This window comes from Malus domestica, chromosome 09, assembly GCF_042453785.1.
Source record: "Malus domestica chromosome 09, GDT2T_hap1".
NCBI lineage: Eukaryota > Viridiplantae > Streptophyta > Magnoliopsida > Rosales > Rosaceae > Malus > Malus domestica.
The window spans coordinates 1,612,328-1,636,617 of NC_091669.1; the positions used below are offsets into that span (position 1 = coordinate 1,612,328).

General features: G+C 39.0%; 3 protein-coding genes across 3 annotated transcripts; 1 reads left to right on the top strand and 2 right to left on the bottom strand.

The window, feature by feature from the left end:
• The first annotated feature begins 1,851 nt into the window (after positions 1-1,851).
• On the top strand, positions 1,852-15,511 carry LOC103442693 (uncharacterized). The gene is made up of 20 exons (XM_029107718.2): positions 1,852-2,007; positions 3,089-3,266; positions 4,008-5,156; positions 5,320-5,835; positions 5,905-6,033; positions 6,126-6,221; positions 6,304-7,740; positions 7,962-8,090; positions 8,191-8,355; positions 8,444-9,433; positions 9,557-9,817; positions 9,907-10,347; positions 10,429-10,557; positions 10,649-10,804; positions 10,893-11,411; positions 11,515-11,808; positions 11,888-14,005; positions 14,101-14,247; positions 14,338-14,571; positions 14,770-15,511. Exons 2-20 carry the CDS (start codon positions 3,225-3,227, stop codon positions 15,202-15,204), a joined length of 9,387 nt encoding a protein of 3,128 aa, XP_028963551.1. The 5' UTR covers positions 1,852-2,007; positions 3,089-3,224; the 3' UTR covers positions 15,205-15,511.
• A 610-nt stretch (positions 15,512-16,121) lies between these two features.
• LOC139188077 (uncharacterized) lies at positions 16,122-17,708 on the bottom strand. The gene has a single exon (XM_070805119.1). It carries the CDS (start codon positions 17,706-17,708, stop codon positions 16,122-16,124), a length of 1,587 nt encoding a protein of 528 aa, XP_070661220.1.
• A 2,608-nt stretch (positions 17,709-20,316) lies between these two features.
• Positions 20,317-24,198, bottom strand: LOC103442221 (pescadillo homolog). The gene is made up of 13 exons (XM_008380988.4): positions 24,050-24,198; positions 23,834-23,919; positions 23,427-23,675; positions 23,206-23,328; positions 23,000-23,084; positions 22,800-22,910; positions 22,589-22,682; positions 22,175-22,461; positions 21,803-21,910; positions 21,513-21,634; positions 21,031-21,244; positions 20,726-20,935; positions 20,317-20,613 (listed from the first exon to the last, which is right to left on the bottom strand). The coding sequence occupies exons 1-13, from the start codon at positions 24,098-24,100 to the stop codon at positions 20,536-20,538; spliced, it is 1,818 nt and encodes a 605-aa protein (XP_008379210.2). The 5' UTR covers positions 24,101-24,198; the 3' UTR covers positions 20,317-20,535.
• Positions 24,199-24,290: the final 92 nt, after the last annotated feature.

The following is a 24,290-nucleotide window of genomic DNA, read 5'->3' on the forward strand; positions in this document are numbered from 1 at the left end:
TGCCTAGCAATTTCTTATACGTCCCATTAAACCGACATGAAATAATATGAAAATAACAAGTTTTGGGTTAACTATGTTAACGAGTTGGGTCGTTACCCAACAATATATCGTTTGTCAAATCTAGATATTAAATATGACATTTTTTTGCATGATTCATTAACCCAACATGAAACGACACATCACGATAATGAATTGATTCAATCACTTGTTAGAACCTATTAAAATAAGTTTAAAATGATATGTCCATTAAAATAATAAGTATGACACAAAAACGACATGACACGACAAACACAACCTGTTTATCAAGTCTAATCAAACAAGTACAGCCAAGTTGCTATTTCCTTTTGCTTATCCACATAGGGGCGGCGAACGAAAGCAATCAAGCTTTTATTTGGTCGGTTTTGATGGAGATCGTTGTCTTGTAATTTTATGATAATTTTCTCATATCGAAACACAAAGTTAGGTATACTATCTGACTTCTTGAGCAATTTTAATTTGACACAATTATTCTACCTATTTGGACACAATAATTCTACCTATTTGGATTTTGGACGGTGTACATGGTCATCAGTACAGATCATCTAGCTGGATGATGCGCCAACTTGGCATGCCAAGAATAAAAAAATCCACATCAGCCTGGTACTCTTTCGGTTTAGAACAAGGATCCTCTCCGGATACTCTTTGTAGAGATCCAGAGGATCAATCAATCTTGTCCGTTCATCATACATCGTGTGGTCAGTTTTCGTTAGGTACTATTTATATTCATTTTTTAAATTTAAAATTTAAAATGATTTATAACCACACGATGTACGATGAATTGACAAGATTGATTGTTCCAACGGATCTCCACAAAGAGGATCCCTGTTCTTCAGTTTATGATCCAAAAGGGCAAAACTTGTATTAGAACAATCAGACCACGTCATTTACGAGTCATCTATCGTAAAAGTATGATGCTTTTTATATTTTGATATTACTTGATTTTACCATTAAAACTAAGAATTGGTACAGTCAGACAGCTTTATTGAAGTTTTACTCTTATACTTATTATGGTAATTCTGAAAAATTCCTAGAGATAAGATGCATGATGCAAGTATTGCTAACGATTTGCTTTCATTTGTTGGTAGAGAATAAACGGAAAAGACATGAGGACAACCGAGGAGCGTTGGATGAAGAAGGATGGGAGAAATGTAAAATAAGAAATATACGTGGCGAATGACATACAAAGTGAAAACTAAACTCAAATTGAAATAGGTTTCTTTGTTTCTTTTTGAAGTTTTTGTTTTCGTTACATTTGCTTAATTTTTAATCAACCATCCATTTCAATTTCAATCTGTAAACTTTCTCCTGATTCACTAATAACTTTAGTAAGTGATAAGTAAAAGATTTAACAAAAGGAAAAAATAATTGAGGGAACAAATGATATAACTGAATAATTTTGTCCTAATAACACCAACCTCCCTCAATATAATTAACAACAAAACTAGTATTCCAATCGGATGTTGAGATTCAATGAGAAGGTTTCTTGGAATTCAGATCATCTCCGCATCTCACAGTTCAGAGCCAACAAACTGAGAAATTTGGACCGTTCAAGAGAGGGGGAGAGAGTTCCAAATTCGTAAGGTTGGTCTGTAAAATTAACTAATGAGGATCGTAGAATTTAAAATGAATTGTTCAAATCTCCAAGTCTATGAGCCATAGAGGGCTTCCAGGCTTGCCAACGTGGACCTTCATATGATATTTCTTTCATAAATTTTCAGATAAGTGTTTAAGTTTAAATATCATAATCACGATCGTTATCTTGGAGAGAATATAGTCCTTGGACTCATTATAAAAGCAGCCAACCATAAGCACTTGCTGGAAAACTGCTTTTTTATATTTTCTTTCACTAAAATAACTCAGTTTAAGACGATTTGGTAACTTCATACGTAATCTTCCATGTTGATGTGTGCAAGTTCCACTGCAAAAACTTTCGAAGGCTGTCTGCAGCTAAACCATCACAGTGATCAGGTTAGACGTTCAATCTCTACTCTGTTAGAAAAAAGTCGTCCGTTCAAAATTCAAATATCATGAACGAGACACAATTAGACATGAATGTAATTTAAAACTGGCAGCTCAAGTAATTTTGAAATCAATGATCAACAATAGTAATAATACTAAGTGACTGAGAACGTCAAGAGTTGTCTCGCATCAGATAAGGATGAGGAGTTAAGGTACTTCTTATTTTGAATCGAAATCTCAACTTCCTTTGTGATGTAAAGCTCTACACATGTTTCAAGTCACCTAATATGCATTTTCACATATTTAGCTTGAGTGTCTCCACAAATAAAAGGCATGTAGAAATATCGAACTTCAACTTCCTTCAGCAACAGGAACTATAAATATTCACCTTAAAAAAGATTTTCTGCAAAATCAAATTGTATTACGCAGATTGGGGAGCTGTAAAGTGGTAAACCCGTGGTCAGACAAAAAGGAAACTGTCAAGAAGTCTGGCTGCTTCCATCTGTTGGTGGATTAAAATATCCTAATCAATCTTATTATAAAAAATAAAAAAAACGAATCTCAAGCCAACAAGACTCTTTATAGTCGGACTTAAAAGCGGTTGTTTTTTAACTCGCGACTTTTCAGTATTAAAGAAACAACTTTTTCGTTGCCCCAAAACTAACCATTGTAATCAATCTTATTAGCCTTAGAATTTATTGATCCTAATAAATTTCCACAGCTTCTATAAAATCTGCATTAGTGTTACAAGGCCATGCGGGAGATCGATCAATCAGTAGCAATAGGACCATTGCTTTAGTGGCCAACTCACACCAATAAAACACATTCATAATATAATGGGTACTTTAACGGAAAGCTCATAATACTGTTTACTTTACCGAAAAATCATATTTTTACACTAAAAAATCAATCATGGTACTATTCACTTTTCCCTTTATTTTGTCCTTATTATTACAACTCAAAGTTTTCAATCTATTTTCATTAATTTTCCTATATATATATATATATGTATATGTATATAAAGTTGTAATTCTGTCACTTCTTTGGCTGCTTTTTTCCTATATACCAACCAATCAATTGAATAGTACAGATATCTAATTATCAAACTTTCAACTTTAAATCCCACACGACGGATTCAACTTAAAGCTGCAAACCTTTAAGCTGGCTTTTGAAGTTCTGATCAGAACAAAGTTTCTTCATGCGACTCAGAATCCAGAAGAATACCGATGGCAGCGGAAGCTGATGTTCCGGAATCCATATCCGTCACTGTACAGTTTCTTCATCACTCTCAGTCAATTAACATACTGTGTTTTTTTCTTCATGTAATATTATGATCGATCTTTGTATGTGGGATAATTATATCTTATACGATGGTTTTTCGTAGTTTAATCAGGTAATCAAAAGATTGATCCGTGTTATCTTACGGTGGTGCGTAAATATTATGTAGTCAAGATCCTGTGTTACTAGTTTCAGCAGTTTGTTTTTTGAGCAAGAAATCCAGATAGAAACGTAGATAAAAAACAAAGACCACCCCAAGCCAAATAGAAAGTAGATAAGCGAAAAATTTCAACGTAAACTACTATGGTTATGCTTAAACTTGTTTATTTCTTAGTTAAGATTAGTGTTATATAGTCATTATATGTTTGCTCTGGTTTTTGTTTATTGCTTAAACTTGTAAACTTGTCCGGTTACAATTTAGAATATGTTATTATATGTTTGCTCTGGTTTTTGTTGTTTTTGATGTTTGAAACAGTTTTTCTTTATCCATGAGCAATGAGTTCCGAACTTGGGAGTATCCGTATTTATAGAAGCTTTAATTTTCGTGTTTAACGTGACATTCTGCGCAAATAGTTTCGAATTCCATGCTTAGATTGATATTCTTCGTTGTACGACTGTTAAATTTTCTCCTTTCGCTAAGCAACGAATGATCTCTTGCAACATCTTCTTCGTAAAATAAACACAAAAAGTATAGGAGTTAATGAAAAATTAACAATTCCTTCGTAATGCAGACACAAGCGGGAGACGGATATGTGTCGACGGGGAAGTTTGACATAACTGTCGACCAATGTTCCCCATTACAGTTGAAAAAATCCGAAGGCCAGGAGGATCAACATCCTGAACCCGTGAAATGCTTTGTAGAGGGTGACATTGCGTACGTTGAAAGTAAGAACGGAATCTCAGAGTGCGGAAATCCCTTGGAACCACTCTCAGATCCAAAGGTTGGCAAACAAGAGACCTGCGTAGCGGAGAGTTTCCAAGTTGATGAATCAAACCAAGCAGAAACAGGGATTGCAGATAGGGAAAATGGAGAAAAAGGAAGTGAAGAAAAGGAAGCCGTGGAGGCAACGGAGAAAAAGTCTGAACAACTTGAGAGTAATGGCATTGTAAATGCTGAAGCAGTGGAAACATCGAGAAGTAAGATAAACCTTGATGAACATGTTCAAGTAATCTCGGATCACCAGGATTCCGGGGATGAAATTCCAACGGAGAAGTCCTTTGCCATGGTTTATGAGGAAAAGGGTCCCGAAGTAACCTCGGAAGCTAAAGAAAGCACTGAGGACAAGCTTGAAAGTGCATCCGTGTTAGATGACCACGAAGAAAGAGCTGGACTTGGAAAGGAAATCCAAGAGAAGAACATCCTAGATACTCCATTAGCCACACAAACAGAAGATATCATTGAGGAGAGTCCAAAAGAAGTTAAGAACCAATATGAAACCGTTGAGGAAACTCCCGAAGCAAGTGGCACTGCAAGTGAAGCAGTTAAGGAGGATGAAAATGCAGAATGCCAGGTTGAAATTCCGTGCGTGAAACACGAGGAAGATACACTGAAAAAAGGTGAGGCACTGGATACAGGAGAGGATTCAGTGGCGAAGGAGGAAGATAGCGAAGGATTTTCTGCTGTAGAGCACATCAAAACAAATTCAACAGATCGCGAAGAAGAAGGCGAGACTAACTTAAAGGATTTTCTGCTTGCTAGATCAAATTTAAATTCTGTGGAGGACGAAGCAGCAACTTCAAGAGAAAGTTCAGAAACAATCATCACTGCTGAAGATGAGAGACAAGTTGTAAACGTAGAACAAAACCGTGAGGAAGAGGGGAAGGCAGAGAAAGCAATTACTAGTTCTGACACCATTGAAGATGAAACTCCTGATGAACAGGTTAGTAAAATACTTACTCAAACCCTTTTGATTTTAACTAGAAAGTGTTGGGAAAAGTTTTCAATTTCTTGGTTGTGTAATTCAATTGAAAATATATCTCTGAACCGTTTTTTATAGGATTATTTTATCAAAAGACTTGGTTCGTGTTCTATTGTTGTTGCAGAATCTCCCGGCGGCAAGTATCTTGATGCGAACTGTTACAGAGTCTGAGAGTGCTGAAGTAAGTGAGAGCACCATATCGGAGCCAAATGAAAATGTTGAAAGATCCGAAGAAGTTCTTAATGTTTCAACCGTGAAATGTGATGAAGATGATCAGGGAGATCGTACCAACCCAACTAAGGATGACAAAGATGTAGAAACATTTACCGCCAAAGCGGCTGAAGATGATGACTATACTAGTCCAGTCACGATTACAGAAACGAGGGCGACAGTAACACCAAATGATGAAGAAAGTTCACCACAGACCTTGCAGGAATGTGATTCAGGAGAGGAGCTTCAACATTTGCGGGATGTGATGCCTGAGGAAACTAAGACAGAAACACCCTGGGAAAATGCAGAAGAAATTACCTGCACGAAAGAGGAAACAACAACTCAGAACACGCAAGAATCCTTGGACGAAGAAAAGAAAGAAGCGACTGAAAACACAAACAATTTAGACGATGACAATGCAAGGGACAAGGTAAGATTGGAGTTAACGCTTTTTATGAGTTTTTATGTCTGGTTTATGATGGTTTCATCGCTAATGCAGGTGCTTGAGACTGCCGGTACAGAACAAGAAACTGGAGAACACGTGGTTAGGGAAATTCATACGCTCGCAGAACCACCTCAAGATTTCGTTGATAAAGAAACAAATGAAGAAACCTCCACGGAATATCAGGTTTACTTGAACACAAATATAAACCCTACCGAAAGTGCTATCCTATTTCTTCATCTCCAAGTATATGACCTTTCGTTTGATTCAAATTTTAGGCCATTCCGGAACTCTCTGCTCCGTTCGTAGTAGAAGAAACAGCTAAGGAAATCCCAAAGGACGAAGAAACCGATGTCTTGATTCTAAAAGAAGAGGTTAGCATGATATCAGAATTTTCGATTGTTACATTATAGTATTCTATTACCAATTTCAATCAACAATTGGTATCCTCTGCAGAAAAAGGAAGAAGATGCAGAATGTAACGAGCCCGCTGAGGTAAAGAGTATGACACGTGAAGCACTACCTGAAACCACAGAGGACATAACAGAGCCAAACAAGGACCTCAATGCTCCAATTTCAGAAGAAATCAACAACACATTTGTTGAAAATATTTCCTCTCTCGCTGAGGTATCTGAGACGGAGACTGAGAAAAATATTCAGGAGAAAGATGGCCTCGCGGTTAGCAATTTTGACTCCGTGTCAGGTGAAGTGAATCATGTAACAGGTTTGAAGGAAGGTGAAACAGAAAATGAGGAACAGAAAGAAAACATTGATACTGCTCCGGAAGAGAAGGCTCAAGCAACCATCTTAAAAGATGAAACGGCCTCGGAAGTTGAAGATATTGGTGTACAAGCAGAGGAAAATTGTGAATCAAAAGAGAAGTTGGAGGAGCATATTCCAACAGCAGCAGATGAGGGTGAAACATTATCGAAGGAAGCCGAGGCAGAAAAGGAGGAGCAGATAAAATATAGTGATATTGCTGCTGAAGAGAAGGGAGCAAACATCTTAACAGATGAGACACCCTTGGAAGATACCGACGTGCAAGCAGAGAAAAATGTCAAACCAATAGAGAACTTGGAGGAGCAAATCCCAATACAAGCAGATGAAGGAGAAACATTCCTGAAGGAAGCCGAAGCAGAAAGCAAGGATGTGATAAAATATACTGATGGTTCTCATGAAGATGTTGGTGGACAAGGGAAGGAAGTTGTCAATTCTGAGGAGAACTTGGACAAGCAGATTCCAACAGGCGACTGTGAAACAAGCTTGAAAGAAGCCAAAGCAGAAAAGGAGGAGCAGGGCAAAAGTACGGATATTGTTCCGGAAGAGAAGGGTCCGGAAACCATCTTAACAGATGCAACATCCTTGGACGTCGAAGATGTTGAGGTAAAAGCAAAGGACTATGCTGAATCAAAAGAGAACGTGGAGGAGCAGATTCCAATAGCAGCAGATGAAGAAAAACTTACTTATATTTCTCTTGAAGATATTGATGTACAAGCAGAGGAAAATTTCATTACACAAATGAATTTGGAGTACCCGATTCTAACAACCTCAGATGAACTAGAAACAGGCTCGGAAGAAACCAAAGAAGAAATTAAGGCGCAGGTGAAAAGTATTGATATTGTTCCTGAAGAGAAGGGTCTAGAAACCATCTCAACAGCTGAGATACCCTTGGTCGTTGAAGATATAGGTGTAAAATCAGAGGAAAGTTTCAAATCAAAAGAGAATGTGGAGGAGCAGATTCCAACAGCAGCAGATGAAGGTGAAAAATTCTTGAAGGAAGCCGAAGCAGAAAACAAGGAGCAGATCGACGAGGAAAATTTAAATTCACAAGAATCCTCAGACAAAGAAAAGGAAGAAGTGACTGAAATTACACACACAAAAGAAGATGACACTGTAAGGGAGAAGCTAAGATCGGAATAAACTTTTTATGAGTTTTTCATACTGTCTTATCATCTGACAAGTTCTCCCTACACAGTTTTGTTATTGGTCGAGATGCAGGATTCATAACGTATCACTGATAGATATGAACATGCGAAAAAATGATGTTTTATTTTAAATGGCACAAACGGTCTATTTTCTCCTTATACATCATGACGGTTTCATCTTTAATGTAGGTGCTTGAGACTACCAGTACGGAGCAAGAAACTGGAGAACATGTGGTGTACGAAATTCATACTGTCGCAAAACCCCCTCAAGATTCCATTGATAAAGAAACAAATGAAGAGAACTCCGCGGAACATCAGGTTTACCTGGACACAAACATAAAGCCTACAAAAGTGGTGTCCTTTTTTCTTCGTCTCCAAGTACATAACCTTTGTGTTTTTCTTTTCCTTCCAATGTTAGGCATGTACTGATGCGGCTGATTTGAGTACAACTGCAGAGGAAAAGAACTTAGAGGAACATGCCATTCAGGAACTCTCTTCTCCGCTGGTAGTAGAAGAAGCAACTAATGAAATCCCGAAGGAAGAAGAAACCTACACCACGCTTACCACGCTTCTAGAAGAAGAGGTAATCTAGCATACGATATCAAAATTTTAGATTAGTGCATCGTAGTATTATCTTGAAAATTCAAATTTACAATTCATATTGACAACAGGAAAAGGAAGGGCATGCAACATGTAATGAGGCCACTGAGGAATATGCGGCTGGGATTGAGAAAAACATTCAGGAGAAAGATGGCACCACACCTAGCAATTCTGAATCTGTGTCCGGAGAACTGAGTCATGTAACAATTTTGAAGGAATCTGAAACAAAGATCGAAATGCAGGACAAAGACATGGATACTGTTCCTGAAGAGAGGGGTCGAGCAACTATCTTAGCAAATGAAACGACCTTGGAAGTTGAAGATATTGATGTACAATTAAAGAAGAATTTTGAGTCAAAAGAGAACTTGGAGGAACAATTTCCTATAGCTGCAGATGAAGGTGAAATATTCTTGAAAGAAGCCGAAGCAGAAAACAAGGAGCAGATAAAAAATGCTGATATTGCTCATGAAGATGTTGATGTACAAGCGGAGAAAACTGTCAATTCAGAAGAGGACATAGATAAGCAGATTCCACCAATAGCAGATGAAGGCGAAACAAGCTTGAAAGAAGCTGAAGCAGAAATTAAGGAGCAGGTCGCATATGCTGATATTGTTCCTGAAGATAAGGGTCTAGCAGCCATCTTAACAGATGAGACACCCTTGGAAGCAGAAGATACTGGTGTGCAAGCGGAGGAAAGTTTCGAATCAAAAGAGAAGTTCAAGGAGAAAAATCCAATCCCAACTGATGAAGATGAAACATTCTTGAAGGAAGCCGAAGTAGAAAACAAGGAGCAGATAAAATATAGTGATATTGCTCCTGAAGACAAGGGTCTAGCAACCATCTTAACAGGAGAGGCAAATTCCGACACAAAAGAGTTCTCAGACGAGCAGATTCCAACAGCAGTGGATGAAGGTGAAAGGAAGATAGCACATGGAAATGTAGTTTTGAATGACACACCTGGAGTGCAAATTCTTGAAGAAGCAGAACCGGAAGTGGGAGTCGAAGAGGAGAGTTGCAAGTCAGAAGATCAACCTGAAAAGACTAACACGATAGTTGAAGAGGTACACAATAGAAAATGTGAATGAATGTATCCATCTGATATGAACACACAGAATTATAAACAAACACTAAATAACATATTTCTATATCTCTCCTTAATCTTTATGAAAATTCAATGTCTACAGGCCTTTGATGAGCCAAAGATCACAGGCCGAGATTTCAACAAAGAAGAAATCGTAGAAGGTAATGTAGCATGTTTTGCACAAGAATCAATTGAAGAGGATACAGTTAACAAATATCAAGAAAACGAAAATGAGAAGAAAAAATTAAAGGAAGAGGGAAGCTGTATAGAGAGCTTAAAAGAAGGCAATGGTGAGTACATTCGAGAAGATGAAAGTGAAACGTTCAAAGATGACGAAAAGGATGCAGTGAAGTCCGGAGGAGAGGTCAGCTTACAAGGCACACTTTGTCCCTACAGGAATTTTCTTGTTGTATGTGTATGTCCAAATATAAAATATAAGTTATATTTGTGCAGATTCTTAAAGAGCCACAAACTGGAGTAGATGAGAGCATCACATGTGAGACAACTACAATTGCTGAAAGGTCTGAAGAAATTGTTAGTACTTCACCGGTGAAATATGAAGAAGACGAGCAGGGAGAAAGTAGCAGTCCGGCTTCAAAGGAGGAGGGTAGCAATGAGGACACGTTTTCTATCAAGGTGGCTGAAGAGGGCAATGGCGATAATGGTGCAGTCACAGTCACAGAAACAAGTGCAAACGTAAATGGTAAAGAAGGTTTACCACAGGCCGTGCAGGAATATGAACCAGTAGAGGGCCATGAAAAATTGCTGGATGAGATGCCTGAAGAAAGTAAGACAGAATCATCGAGCAAAAAGGCCGAAGTAGTTACCTGCACAAAAGAGGAAGAGACAACACCCATGAATGATACAAAAGAAAATGAAACTGAAGTAGAGGAGGTAAGATTAGCATAAACAAGTTACGACCTTTTATTTTTGGAACTTATGTCACAGTTTATAATCCTTTCATCTCTGATATAGGTGTTTGAGATAGCAAGTATGGAACAAGAAACAGGAGAACATGCAACACGGGAAATTCATACAGTTGAGGACAACTCTCAAGAGTTCCATGATAAAGAAACGACTGTAGAAAATTTGAACGAACATCAGGTTCACTTGAACACGAAAAAGAAAAGTGTACTGAAATACATGATCACTATTTTAGTATTCTCCAATTGTGAAACTCTTTTTTTCCATTTAGGTGTCATCTGAAGCAGCAGATTCGAGCACAGATTTTGTTGGAAATAACTCAGATGAACAGGCCAGTAGAGAACTCTCTTCTTCGCTGGTAGGAGACGATACAAGTAACGAAAGCTCAAAGCAAGAAGAAAACTATATTTCGAGTCTGAAAGAAGAGGTCAGCTTGCATACAATATAGAAATCAGTTTATTAGATTGTTCGATTATATCATAACTTTACGATTGTCGATTTACACATTATACTAGGAAAATGAAGTGAATGTGGAATGTAAAGAGCCGGTTGAGGGAGCAAATACGACACACGAAACAAAATTTGAAACGTTAGAGGACAGTATAGAGCCAAAGGAGGACCTGTATGCTCATATTTCAGAGGAAGAAACCCACACAGAAGAAAGCAGTAAAGTAGTTAATTCGCTGCAGTCTGAGGTTTCTGAGAAAGATGTCTGTACAGATTTGGAGGGAGCTGAAGCAGAAACCAAAGAGCAGGTCAAGGATATTGAAATTGATCATGAAGAGAAGGGTCTAACAACCATCTTAACAGATGGAGCCGCCTTGGAAAATGTTAACTCAGAAGTGTTTCCAGAGAACCAGATTCCAAGAGTAGCAGATGGAGGCGAATGCAACACTGAGCTGGCGGGAGATAAGGCTGCAGAGGAAAGCCTTCAAGTGCGACGCCTTGAGGAAGCAGAACCAAAATTGAGGGTTGAAGATGAGAGTCGTGAATCAGAAGACCATCCCAAGAATAAGAACATGATAGTTGAAGAGGTATGTAATATACAATATGATGACCATAAGCATGTGACAACCATGCACACTTATATAGAAACGCTAAATTCGTATTCTCTAACTTTTCCTTTTCTTTGTGAAGCCTCAACTGCTAGAGCAGGTCCTGGATGAGCCAAATAGCGCTGACGGAGATTTCAGTGAAGGACAAACCACAGAAGGCAATGCCGCAATTTGTGCACCAGAAATAATTCAAGAAGAAACTGCTAAGAACTCTCAAGACAGTGACAAAGAGACAGAAAATTTACAGAAAGAGGGCAGTGGTATCGAGAGCGTAAAAGCATACAATACTACTGACTTGTCACGAGAGTTTACTCCGGAAGATGGAAGCAAAAAGTTCGATGATAACAAACAGGATACAGTGAAGTTCGAAGGAGAGGTCAGCTTATAAAGCTTAATTTGTCTCTAGGGAGATTATTGTTTGTCCATTTTGAATATAAACTTATTTTTTTGTACAGATACTTAAAGAGCCAGAGATTGATGGAGTAGGTGAGAGCACCACATATGAAACAAATCAGATCGTTGAAACATCTGAAGAAATTTTGGATGCTTCACCAGTGAAGTATGAAGAAGGTCAACCGGGAGAAGGTAGCAGTCAAGATTCAGCAAAAGCTTCAAAGGAGGAGGATGTTAGTGAAGTCGATGACAGAAATGGTGCAGTCACAGTTACTGAGTCAAGTCCAGTGGTAACATCAAAAGAAGAAGAAGATTCAGCAGAGGCTTCAGAGAAATATGAACCGGAAGAAGAGAAGGTACCGGTCAAAATTAGTGATGTAGCAGATGCGAAAGAGGTTTGCAACTTGGAAGATAAAGCTTCTTTTGCTGAAAAGACAACAGAAGAGACAAGCTTGCAGAAGGAAGGGCATGCAGAGGTTTCTGAATTGTCTCCAGAAAAGCTAGATGTTGATGCTACTGAAGAAGAATTCAAAGAAGCTTCTGAAATAGTTCCTGAATGTGATTCTCGGAGCATTGATGTAGTTTCGAAAGATGAGATCATTACTAGTCAGACACTCGACAAAGGGATATTACAAAAGCAAGTTGAAATACCATCTTGTACATTGCTTACCGAGGAAAAGGAGATCGAAGCTTCTCAACATGAGCATGGAACTCCAACCAAAGACAAGAACATACAAGAAGAGCCCGAAAAGGAAGTGCCAGCTGATGGAAACGTGGGAGATTTATTTGCTGTGAGGTCAGAAGACAAGACACCGTTGCAAAAGGAAGAGTCCGAAGAGCTCAAAGCTTCTGAGTTGGCTCTGGAAAAGCTGGATGCAGGTGATACAGAAAAAGAATTCAAAGAAACTTTTAAGACAATCTCTATACCCGATTCTCAAAGCACTGATCCAGTTTCGAAAGATGAAATTGTTGCTGATCAAACACACTTTGAGGAATCTTATGCTTTGATTCCCAAGGAAGAGGAGCTCAGAACTTATCAAGACGATCGTGAAACTAAAACCCAAGACAAAAGTATAGAGGAGGAGTATGCCAAGGAAGCAGAAGTGCCAGCTGATGAAAATGGCAGAGATTTAGTTGCTGCAACGTTGGCAGAAGAGACACTGTTGCAAAAGGAAGAGCCCAGGGAGCTCAAAGTTTCTGAATTGGCTCCAAAAAATCTGGATGCTGGTGAAACGGAAGAAACCAAAGAACCTTTTGAAAAGGTGTCCAAATCTGATTCTCAAAGCGCTGAAGTTGTTTCGGGAGATGAGACGACGGAGATGAAAATTTCTCAATGTGTGCATGAAGCTACAACCCAAGACAAGAATAAAGAAGATGAGAGCACAGAGAAAAATGAAGTTCCAGATGGAAACACTAGCGGTATATTTTTTGCTGCAACTTCTGAAGAAGAGACACGTTTGCAAATGGAAGAGCCTAGAGAGTTTAAAGCTTGTGGGTTGGCTCCGGAAAAGCTAGATGCTGGTGAAACTGAAGAAGAAATCAAAGAAACTTTGGAAACGATCTCTAAATCTGATTCTCAAAGCATTGATACAGTTTCCAAAGATAATATTGTTGCTGATCAAACTCTTGTTGAGGCATCTTACACTTCACTTCCCGAGGAAAAGGAGTACAAGGCAGGTGAAAGTGAAGTGCCAGCTGCTGAAAATGGGGGAGATTTAATTTCTGCAAGGTCAGTCGAAGAGACAATCTTGAAAAAGGAAGAGCCCGGGGAGCTCAAAGTGTCTGAATTGGCTCCGGAAGAGCTGAATGCTGGCGAAACTGAAGAAGAAATCAAGAAAACTCCTGAAACAGTATCTGAACCTGATTCTCCAAGCACTGACGTGGTTTCGAGAGATGAGGCCATTTCTGATCAGACACTCCATGAAGGAATATCAACAGAGAAACTTCAAATACCATCTTCTATAATGCTTCCTGAAGAAAAGGAGATCAAAGCTTCTGAAGAGCATAGAACTACTTTCTGTGACAAGAATATAGAAGAAAACGCAAGCAATTTGCAAATGCAAGTTGATGAGAACGTAAAAGCTACAAGCTTGTTAAAGGAAGAGCCGAGGCAACTCAAAGCTTCTGATTTTGAGCTTCAACTTAAAGCAGAGGTACCAGGGAAAAGTTCAAATGAAGAGGTAATATATACATATGGACTCATTCATCGTGCATTTATTTTCCTGCAGTTATCTATATGTTAAAGCAAAAGTATTAACTAGGGGTAAATTAACAGATCAAGGAGGATGAGAAACTTCCAGAAGAGTCGGAGCCATATTATGTCAGAGAAGAGAGCCATGATGAAAACAAAGCAAAAGCTGAAAAACAAGGAGAGCAGATTGATGAAACATCTACGATCAAAACAAATGAACATCAGAACGAGGTCAGTGAATAGAAAACAAACGTTCCTAATTATCGTTCTAACATAAATTCTCATTACTTATAATTTTGAATTTTTAATCCTATAATCCAGTTGTCTGAGGTAGATGAAAAGGGAATTGCTAGTTACAAGTATGAAAGACAGCTTACATTTGAAGGCCTTAGTATCAAGGAGAATGACCCACGCTTTATCGAGGATAAGACAACACATGACGGCTTTCCAGAAGAAGAGAAGAGAGTTGAGGAGGCAGATTTTGAATTTGGTCTTAAAAATCAGGGAGATGAAATAAACTCTAAGAGCAGCATAGCATCAACCCAAAGGGAAAAGGTCAGATTGCATGAGACCCTCACTTCTTTCTTGCCACTCAAGCTATTTATTGCACACAAAAATTCTGCTTAGTTATCTACAAGAAATAAACATTCCTTTATCTTTCTAACAGAAATTTCAATCTTCTTCCTTTAAGAATTTTTATATTGTTGACGGAAAAAATCGATTTAGAAGCTTAACCATTCATCTCACAAGCAGGATTCAAGCACTGAGGTCAGCTGTAAGGCTCCTATTGTTGAAACTTCACAAGGGATTGAATCAAATGAAAGTGGAAAAGTAATATCGATTGAATCAGGGACAGTTTCGTTACCTAACCTTGTGCCTGAATCAACAAAAGAAACAGCAACAGCTTGCAAAGAACTGAAAACAGAGGAAGACGAAGAAGAAGAGCACGAAAATTCTGAACAAGTGAAAACGGATGAAGAGAAAGGAGAAAACGAACACAAAAACCTAGAGGCAGGATATGAGTCCCCCATCATGGTAGAAGCCTCAAGAGATGCTGATGTCAATGTGAAGGTTGTTTCACATAAGAAATCTAATAACATTCTTTCGGGTATCAAGCATTCGATGTCCAAGGTGAAGAAAGCCATCATTGGTAAGTCTTCTCATCCAAAGACGCATTCAGAAAAATGAATGAAAAAAAAATGCAAGAATCCGGATAGGTTCCAGCAGTTGAAGAATTGGGTGCTTTAACGAATTTTGTGGGTGTGCTTCCAAGTTCCGATTGTTATCGATAATATTGAAGAGATTTGAGTGTGATGTGTGTGATTGTGCAGCTTGAGTTAATATTCGTTGATGTGTGAAGAGTGAGCTAAATGATTGCAGGACTGTAAATTTGTAATTTGTGTACAGTAAAGGTCAATTGTATATGTTTCTCACTTCGATTTTTTGAGTGAAAAGTGAGATTTTTGAATATTTAGTCACAATTTTCATGTACCAATCCTAAATTTGAGTGTGATGGCTCTGTTTCGAGTGGCAATAATATTTGCTGGTGGAGTCGCAAGTATTAGGGTTTGGAAAGGTGATCCTCTCTTGCATTGAGGACACAGAGTCTCAGTAATGTTATCCGTCCAATAGATGCTATCTACCGATTTTTTTTTTCAAGTTGCCAACCAATTGTAGTATTACTCTTGGTGTACCAGGTAGTATTCCGGCACATTGAAAAATCTGTCCTTCTTCAGCATGCCATATTCATGGCTACCAATAGGCAATAAGATGGCATGAGCAAAGACGAACTCAACGAACTCTCTAACAATGATCCAGAAATAATGCATTAAGATCATGAGAATATTAATGTAGTATTCAATATAATCTACTGAATGAAATAAACGAGTGAAAATATTCAAGTATTTAAACCACAAAAATTCAAGAAGATCCAAAAACTTGAAATGATGATAATGGATTAGGCTAGTCAAGCAACGCACAAGGCTTGGTTGTCGAACTACAATAGTAGAAACCTTACCCTCTTTACCCACACAAAGCGGAAAGAATGAACCAAGACTCATGATTAGCCATCAACTACAAGTAGGCTACTTCTTTCTGGCTCCTACTTAATCAAGTTGCTGAAAATTTGGTGTGAACCATACAGTTTTAGAGTGGAATAGACCAGTACGAGGTTCCTCGCCGGGAACAGTAAAATGCTTGATGCTCTTGTTCGCCAAGGAAAAGATACCGAAATCACGCCCAGTAGATGGTGATGCTAGACAGGGATTATCAAAAGCAAAATAGATGCAGTTTTCTTCAAATTCTGTCTTGTAATGGGGACTAGTCAGGCTACTAGCAGAGATTACTTTGTTGCTTGCCTCGCTCATAAACAATATCCGATCACCAAGGTCGTCAACCTTTTTCCACCGAGAACCACTGTTGTTACACTCGAGCTTGAACACCCGAAATCCTAGAGTTTGAGGTGGAATGACGTAATTACAACCTAGGCAGGACGAAGGAATTATTGGTTCTTTTTCATAAGCAAGACGAACATTATGGAGAATCATAAACAAATCCTTTGACGTCGGATCTTTTGCTAAGTAAACGTTTTCACATTCGTGATAGTGCACGACTCCAGCCATGGTATTTGTACAGTTCAAGGAAGGAACTGGATTGCGATGAAGCATAACCAACATTTTAGGCGGTCTCCTGTAAATACTACCACAAGGACCGGCATTGGCATGATTGTCAACATGTAATGTTTCGAGGTCATAAACGATTAACTCCGATAAATCCCGAATTGAAACAAACAATCTCCCATCAATTATTTCTATATCCTGAATCCTTAAACGTCTAGCGTCCGGCATCGGATCAATGCGTGTCCAGAATTTATCAGTTGGTCTACAAAAGGCCAAATAACGACCTCCTGCGGAAAGGCCAGCGACAAAACACGATGGGTTTAGCTGACGATGATGACCTGGAGACGATGTCGTTATTGGCACTGATGAGGCCACTACTTTTGTGAAGAAGAAAGGTCTGCTGCTGTAACCATATCGAACCGTAGATTGTGATGGGAGCATGACTCGGGCACCCGACACTGGATTCAAGAAGAAGTTGACAGTCGCGTATGGATACTTGAGGTTGTAATCTAGCAAGTGCAAGCCAAATGACCAAGGATACAAAAAACCCTCGGGACGCCAAAACTCGCTGTCGATCATGATCAACCACCCCTCAACTGAACCAACACAATCCCTCCTGCTTATATAATCATTAGGGTTGATAGATGAAGACTTGTAAGTTTTTTGGTCTCCAAGACTCAGAAAGCGGTGTTCTTTGAGGGAGAAAGGGTGAGAACGGAGCATGAGCCACGGAAGTTGAGGGCAACCCTTAGGTTTGGTGGCACAAACGGCCGCTCGCCAAGAACGGCATACTGCACCGCACCTTAGGTGGTCCGATACGCATAACCGCCGTAGAATTAGTTGCATGATTTCTACGGTCAGTTCATCGGACCACCTACTTGTCCGAATATTTATCAGTGGGGATGTTGTTTTTATCCTGATCGTTGTACTTGCGAGCTTGTGGAGAATGAAATGGAGGGGGAGGGAAAACAGCTTTATTGATAGGCGGTAGTAAGTGAATGTCACCTGAAAAATTGCAAAAACAAGTTGAGTCAGCTTCTTCCTTGTCTCCGGAGAAACTTTTCTGATCGGCATCCTTGCGGCGGTCGACGGAGGATTTCGTACGAATGTCGACTGATTTGAATTGAGAATATTTGTACAAATTAATGATCGATGTCTCTTCCCATATATAACTGAGGAAGAAATTCTCCAAATTAAATTTGTATTCGGTATCCTAAACCTAATAGAACTACAGTTTTGTATCCGGTAACCTAAACCTAATGGAACTAGAAACACACGAAAGATAGAGAGAATTAATAAATTATGGATAATGCTAGGGAGGGACAACAAATTTTAAACTAAATTTTGTAAACTAAATAATGTCGTTATAGATAATTGGATTATTAACGTGTTTATATTTTGTTTAATTTAAAAAAAAAAGCTAATAAAAAATGTTTCAAAACTTTAAAATTAAACTAAAAATAATCTATAATGATAAGGAATAAAAGTACAAAAGTAACTTTCTACTTTTGTTACAAGATATTTGTAATTTGAAAAATACAATGAAGAGTTTTGGCAATGAAGGGATGTTTTGAATGTAGGTCACTATAATTTCATGTTTGTTAGTTACCATGGCTAGTTTTAGTGGGATTAGGAGGGACTTGCCTCGACTACATTCCTCGTTAGAGGGTTTTTAGCGAGAGCCTCTGAAAATCAGGGACAGTTAAGCAGAATGATGACCACTGTTTCTAGAAATTGTGACTACTATTTTTAAAAATAGTGACACCATTTTTAGAAATAATGACCATTGTTTCTAGAAATTCATTATCTTTAAGAAACAATATTTCTTATTAATAAAATTTTATAAAATTTGTTGATAATATTTTATTAAATTTTGACACGTGATAAATAATTCATATTGTTATTATTTCTTGAAAAATATGACTAATTTTTTAATTTTATACATAAGAAAAACATTTAAAAAATAATAATATATGAACATTAAAGTAATTTTGCATGATAAGTTTTTGCTGTTTTTCCTTTCCTTACCGACATGTAACATAAATTTGTCCTCTTTCTTCTATTCCCTACTTTTTACTTTTTCTTCTTTTAAATTTTAATACCAATTTTTTAAAATAATTAAATATTTAAACCCACACGACTTTTATCTGGTATATTATAAACAAACAGAAAAAGAATTAAAATGAAACAATAAATAAAAATTTAGACTTATAGAGAGAAATAATTTCTGTTTGTATCCATATTCCATACGAGCTAATCAGAGTTATATGCTACATTGGAATCTTACAACTGTAGCTAACTAACTATCAGGTCAACCACTAATATGGTGACACATGGTCTATACCTCAACCACTAAGATGGTGACACATGGGTCCATCAACATACAAGTGCCACGTGTCCATACACTTATACAACTATCTTGGATATGCAGTCATGCAGCGGATCAAGAATGCCAAAGCAACAGCAATGACGACAGTCCACGCTGCCAATGCAGCAAGCACCTGCAAGTTCGGGCGGTGGCAGTGGCTGCGGCCAAGATTGTTACTACTAGCGTTTCTTGGGTTTCTTGGGTTGGGGGCGTTGGCGCAATCTTCCGCACGAGGGGTCCAGTTGTCTGGCCATGGAACATCCTTCGGCCAGCTACTCACCGGAAGCTCGTCATCTTCTTCTGGCCAGCCGTCGTCATTTCCTTTAGTGAAGGTAGTACGGCAGGTAGGGGCGCTTACGATGGTAGGGGAGGCAGGGGTGGCGGTAGGGAGAGTGGGGGCAGGGGCAGAGGTAGGGAGAATGGGGGTTTCAGGGGCGGAGGTAGGGAGAATGGGGGTTGCATGGGTGGAGTTGGGGAGAATGGGGGTTTCAGGGGCGGAGGTAGGGAGAGTGGGGGTTGCAGGGGCGGAGTTAGGGAGAATGGGGGTTTCAGGAGCGGAGGTAGGGAGAGTGGGAGTTGCAGGGGCGGAGGTAGGGAGAATGGGGGTTTCAGCGGCGGAGGTAGGGAGAATGGGGGTTGCATGGGCGGAGTTGGGGAGAATGGGGGTTTCAGGGGCGGAGGTAGGGAGAGTGGGGGTTGCAGGGGCGGAGTTAGGGAGAATGGGGGTTTCAGCGGCGGAGGTAGGGAGAATGGGGGTTGCATGGGCGGAGTTGGGGAGAATGGGGGTTTCAGGGGCGGTGGGTACAGTGGGGGTTGCAGGGGCAGCGTTAGTTACAGTGGGGGTTGCAGGGGCGGCGGTGGAAGGTGGTAAGCCGATCAACCATACGGATGCCAATGAGAAGAGAAGGATGAGAGTTCTTGTTTGGGCGTACATGTTTCTTGGTGAAAGAATTATCGAGAGATATTTTGACAGCGATCGCAAAGAAATGAAGTTAATTTCATTTGGGGGTGCTGTTTATATAGTTAACGGCAGTATCGCCTCTAAAGAAGTACGCCCCTTACGCCGTCATCGCCATCCCAAGGGATGAGGACCACCGTTAGATGCTGCCACGTTGCCTAACTAATGCATCCCAATAAAAAAATGTGAAAAATGGTCCTTCTCCCCCCTCCCAACTCTACTCAAATACCGAGATAATTCGACTCAAGAGAGCAATATTTGGCTTTGTTAAATTATATCTTAACAGTACCAATCCTTGGTAAGAAAATTCACTAAAAAAGAGACGGCATAAATAAATTTGTGAAAACTTAGGTGAATTAGAGTTAATTGTAAGCTGTTTGTATTGATAATATGCTCTGACAACAGCTTCAAAGTTCAAAGTTCAAACATAACTAAAGATTACAGAAAGTCACTCGGTCATTAGCAAAATCAAACACCAAAATTTCCACGGTGGCATCAACACTCTCCAGACCATTGAGCTCCGAAAACAGCATGTCAATAACAACACCGCAGTTTTCTCGACTGCCTTAGCCCGCTTATTTGTTAGATTCTTTAAGTTTTCTCTTCCGTTCCCTGATGACATCAACGTGGTCCTTCTTTCGCTTTTTGCCTTTCTGTATGAACATAAGATCCAAGAATCCTTGTGTTGGAAATAAGGCACAACAAGCAATTTCTGAAGTTTTCGGAAAATACATCAAAATAGCAGGACATTATCAAGAAACTTACCTCCATAGCTTCAAGAACACCCCTCTTCTTACGGGACATTAACATTTTAGACATATTGTCACGATCAGTATCAGGATCAAACTCTTCCATATCCTCTGTGGTTTCCTTGGCAGAGTTCTGATTATCTACATTCGAGGTAGATGATGAATGTTGGATGCCCTGAAGCTCCATATTCAATTCGTCGTGATACTGCTTTTCAAGAGCCATCATCTGTATCGCATCAGAATTCAGTTAGCATCAATCAAAACCAATCAATAAAGTCTCTATGCACATCATGAAATCAATTAGCAGAAAAATCACGATACCTTCTTCTGTCTCTCTGCAGCTTCTTTTGCTTTTGCTCGGTCAATAACACCTTCAGACAGTAAATTCTGAGGATCTTCCAAATCTTCTTGTCCCACACCTGGCAGGGGGAGGACTTCACCAGCAGACTTCCATTTTTTTATGGTCTCAGCATAATCCGGAACATAACCTTCTGCCTCGTTGTCAACAAATGGTGACAAGTGTGGTGGAGGATCCCTGTTAAAGAGCACCCAAATTAACAATCTTACAATTGGAAAATTTTACTATCAAATTATAAAAAGAAAGGGTAAGTAAAGGTCCACCCATCCAAATAACCTAGGTGTGCACATACAAACATATTAGCAGATGCAGTAGAACATACTAAATGAAATTATCACTATTCATTTCACCAAGGTCCAAGGCAGAGAGTTAACAACTAAACAAAACAGTACAAAACACGGACTGATACACAAGGAAATCAAAGAAATATGTCTCCTAATATTACCTGCCCGCCAAATAACCCCCAGTTGGCAAAATGATCCGAGCATTTATACAGTCATAAACCCATTGTGGTTGAACATATTCCCTGGCAAGGGTCTGACGACCATGCATTGGCCTATCAACAATCTAAAAAATAAACAAAGTGTTGTCAGCCTTATGATCAGTTCTTTTCAGTTTTTATTTTATTTTAATTAATTAATTAATTAAAATAAAATTTTCTGTGAGGGGAGAGAGAAAGAAACCAGATCAGCCAATTCAGCCATAAAAAAATTAAATAAAACAGTAATAGCTTACCTGATGGGTAATGCTGTCATCAGCTTCCTCAAATGGAGCCCCATCACCTTCCCAGGAAACAGTGCCACCAAAAGCAGGAATGACAAAAAGCAACGACTCTCTGTAAACCTGAATTTAGAAAAAAAATATTAAAATATCAAACCCAAACACAATTCTATTGCCTATCAACTAGAGGAAACAAAGTTGACTAATATTCCAATATTAATCATGAAGTGAGTTTGCCCATTGGTTTTTTTAAAGATAATTGCCTTTTAACATTCTCTTCTATCAAAGCACCCTTAAAAGGCCTCACCCATCAGACCTATTTGTTGGTAGGAAAATAACTTTTTGCAAAAATATCTGCTATGTTGCAATTCAAATTTTAAGACTCACCTCACGGTTCAAGAAAAATTTCATACCCTTGAAGAGTTGCTTACACTCCTTTGTATCATTATCCTCTTCATCCTCGCCAGAAACATCTTTAACAAGGTGCATCAATGCACCTGGTTCATTCGAAGGCAGTTGATGCTGAAGTTGAGCAAGTCTTAGTTCAGACTCTTCAAGTGAAGTCTCAATCTTCTTGTTCTCACCATTCCCAGATCCAGACAAACTAGAAGCTTGAGAATCCAACACTGCAGACCGAGAATTTGCATCAAGGTATCGTGCTAGTGCATAAAGTTCTGAAAAGTTGAGGAAATCCATTAACAGACACGCACAAATGTACAATCACAACTCAACAGCATTAAAACTCTAAATGACAAGGTAGGACCTTGTACAATATCATAAGTAACTAGTAAAAAATTTTACCTGCTGCTAAAGCTTCCAATCGAGAATCAAGAATCGGTGGGTACTTCACATCTATGGAACGATATAAATGACAATTCACAAATGCAAGAAGAGCCTGCACCATACAAAGCGTAAGAGTTTATTTAAGTACTTGGTTCGTTGGAATTAACCACAATTTTACAGCACAGAGGTTGATAACGGAAAAAAAGAAATACAAAGTACAAAATATAACCTCGTAAAATTCCAAAAAGTTTAGCATGATATTGAAGTCAATATCATCAGTCAAAACTTGCTGCAAAGGGTGAGGGGTCAACCATGTGACTTTTTGCCCCTTAACCTCGGCCTGCATGGACAAACGGAAGAATTCATACCCAAATAACACAAAATGCACAGTGGAAGATTTGATAAGCAGTGTACAGTACATAACCAAACCTGATAATATATGCCTTTAACAGATACAAAGACTTTACGCAATTTATGAGTCCGAGATATGTAAGCTTGCCATTCATGACTCAACCTGGTACGAAAGCAACACCAATATTAAGGGCAGATTCCACAAAACGATTAACTCCTAGAAGTAACTAAGCATCATTTCATACTTCAGAACTCCTTTTATTTAGAAAAATTCAAATATCTACCTTCGACAGTTATGAATGCGTTTGACATCAATTCTGTCCTCAATCGCAGGTAATGCCGCAAAGAGGTGAACCATTGTGATGCAGTCGTCTATATCTCTGAGGGCGTCAACAAATTTTGGATACCTGCAGTCCCAAACATACCAAACAACAACTCTCAGAGGCTCTACATACAATAACAGACACACAACTAACTTTTTAACAGTAAGAAAAACCCAACAAACCTCTGCAAAATAATTCTATCTAATTTGTAAGTGGGTCTTCTCTCTTTCAGGAGAGCAGCCCGTTCCTTGTTCTTCTTCGCATCAGCTTTCTTTACTTTTCTTTCGTATGCTCTTATCTCTCTCAACCGCTCGAGTAGCGGTTCATGCTGAATGAAAGAAACATCCTTCAAGTGATAATAGGTATGGTGATTTCCTTTCACCTTCTTCTTCGGCTCCCGAGGGAACACGCCCTTTAGAATACACAATTTCCTATAATTTCCAACAGCATGAACATGTATTAAGCAATCATACAATAATTCAATCGATAAATCCGAATAATGCATAGACCCTAAACCCTAAATTAACATAAATTACATAAACCATATGAAAATACAGAAATTACAACTTGAGTAGTACCAGAGACAGACCTGAAGAGGGGAAGACTGACTTGAAGCTGCTTGACAGCTTGTGACCTGGTGACGTACCTCGCGGCATTTCCTTCCTTCTTCTTTCCCTGCAAATTCGAGGGAAAATCAACTGGAAGTGTGAGAAAATGGTGAAATTAAATATTGGAAATTGTTCTTTTAATACTGATATGTACATAGGTGAGCTTATCGGAGACGGAGAGGTGAATTAGAACTTACCGCAGGCCTGTAATGCTTATGCTTCACCGGGGCGGCGGGGTGCTTCACCATGGCGGCGGCGGTGGAGAGAGAGATAGAGCACGCGCGGAGGCTGAAGAGACTGTAAACGTAGAGGTTTAGGTTAGGGCTTAAGCGAAACAGATTTCGAGTTTGTTCATACGGGTCGGTTTTAAATGCGGGTTTGGGCTAGCTCGGGTCATGTAAGAAATCCTTAATCTATAGTTTTGGGCTTATTTCTAAA

Excerpts from the sequence above, each read along its gene's own strand:
- LOC103442693 (XM_029107718.2), top strand. The coding sequence starts at position 3,225 with ATGGCAGCGGAAGCTGATGTTCCGGAATCCATATCCGTCACT. Across the intron at positions 10,348-10,428 it reads ATGAAACTGAAGTAGAGGAG|GTGTTTGAGATAGCAAGTAT; the intron begins GTAAGATTAGCA and ends TCTCTGATATAG. Across the intron at positions 11,809-11,887 it reads CAGTGAAGTTCGAAGGAGAG|ATACTTAAAGAGCCAGAGAT; the intron begins GTCAGCTTATAA and ends TTTTTTGTACAG.
- LOC139188077 (XM_070805119.1), bottom strand. The coding sequence starts at position 17,708 with ATGCCGATCAGAAAAGTTTCTCCGGAGACAAGGAAGAAGCTGACTCAA.
- LOC103442221 (XM_008380988.4), bottom strand. The coding sequence starts at position 24,100 with ATGGTGAAGCACCCCGCCGCCCCGGTGAAGCATAAGCATTACAGGCCT. Across the intron at positions 23,676-23,833 it reads GTCAGTCTTCCCCTCTTCAG|GAAATTGTGTATTCTAAAGG; the intron begins GTCTGTCTCTGG and ends TGGAAATTATAG. Across the intron at positions 21,635-21,802 it reads ATGACAGCATTACCCATCAG|ATTGTTGATAGGCCAATGCA; the intron begins GTAAGCTATTAC and ends TTTATTTTTTAG.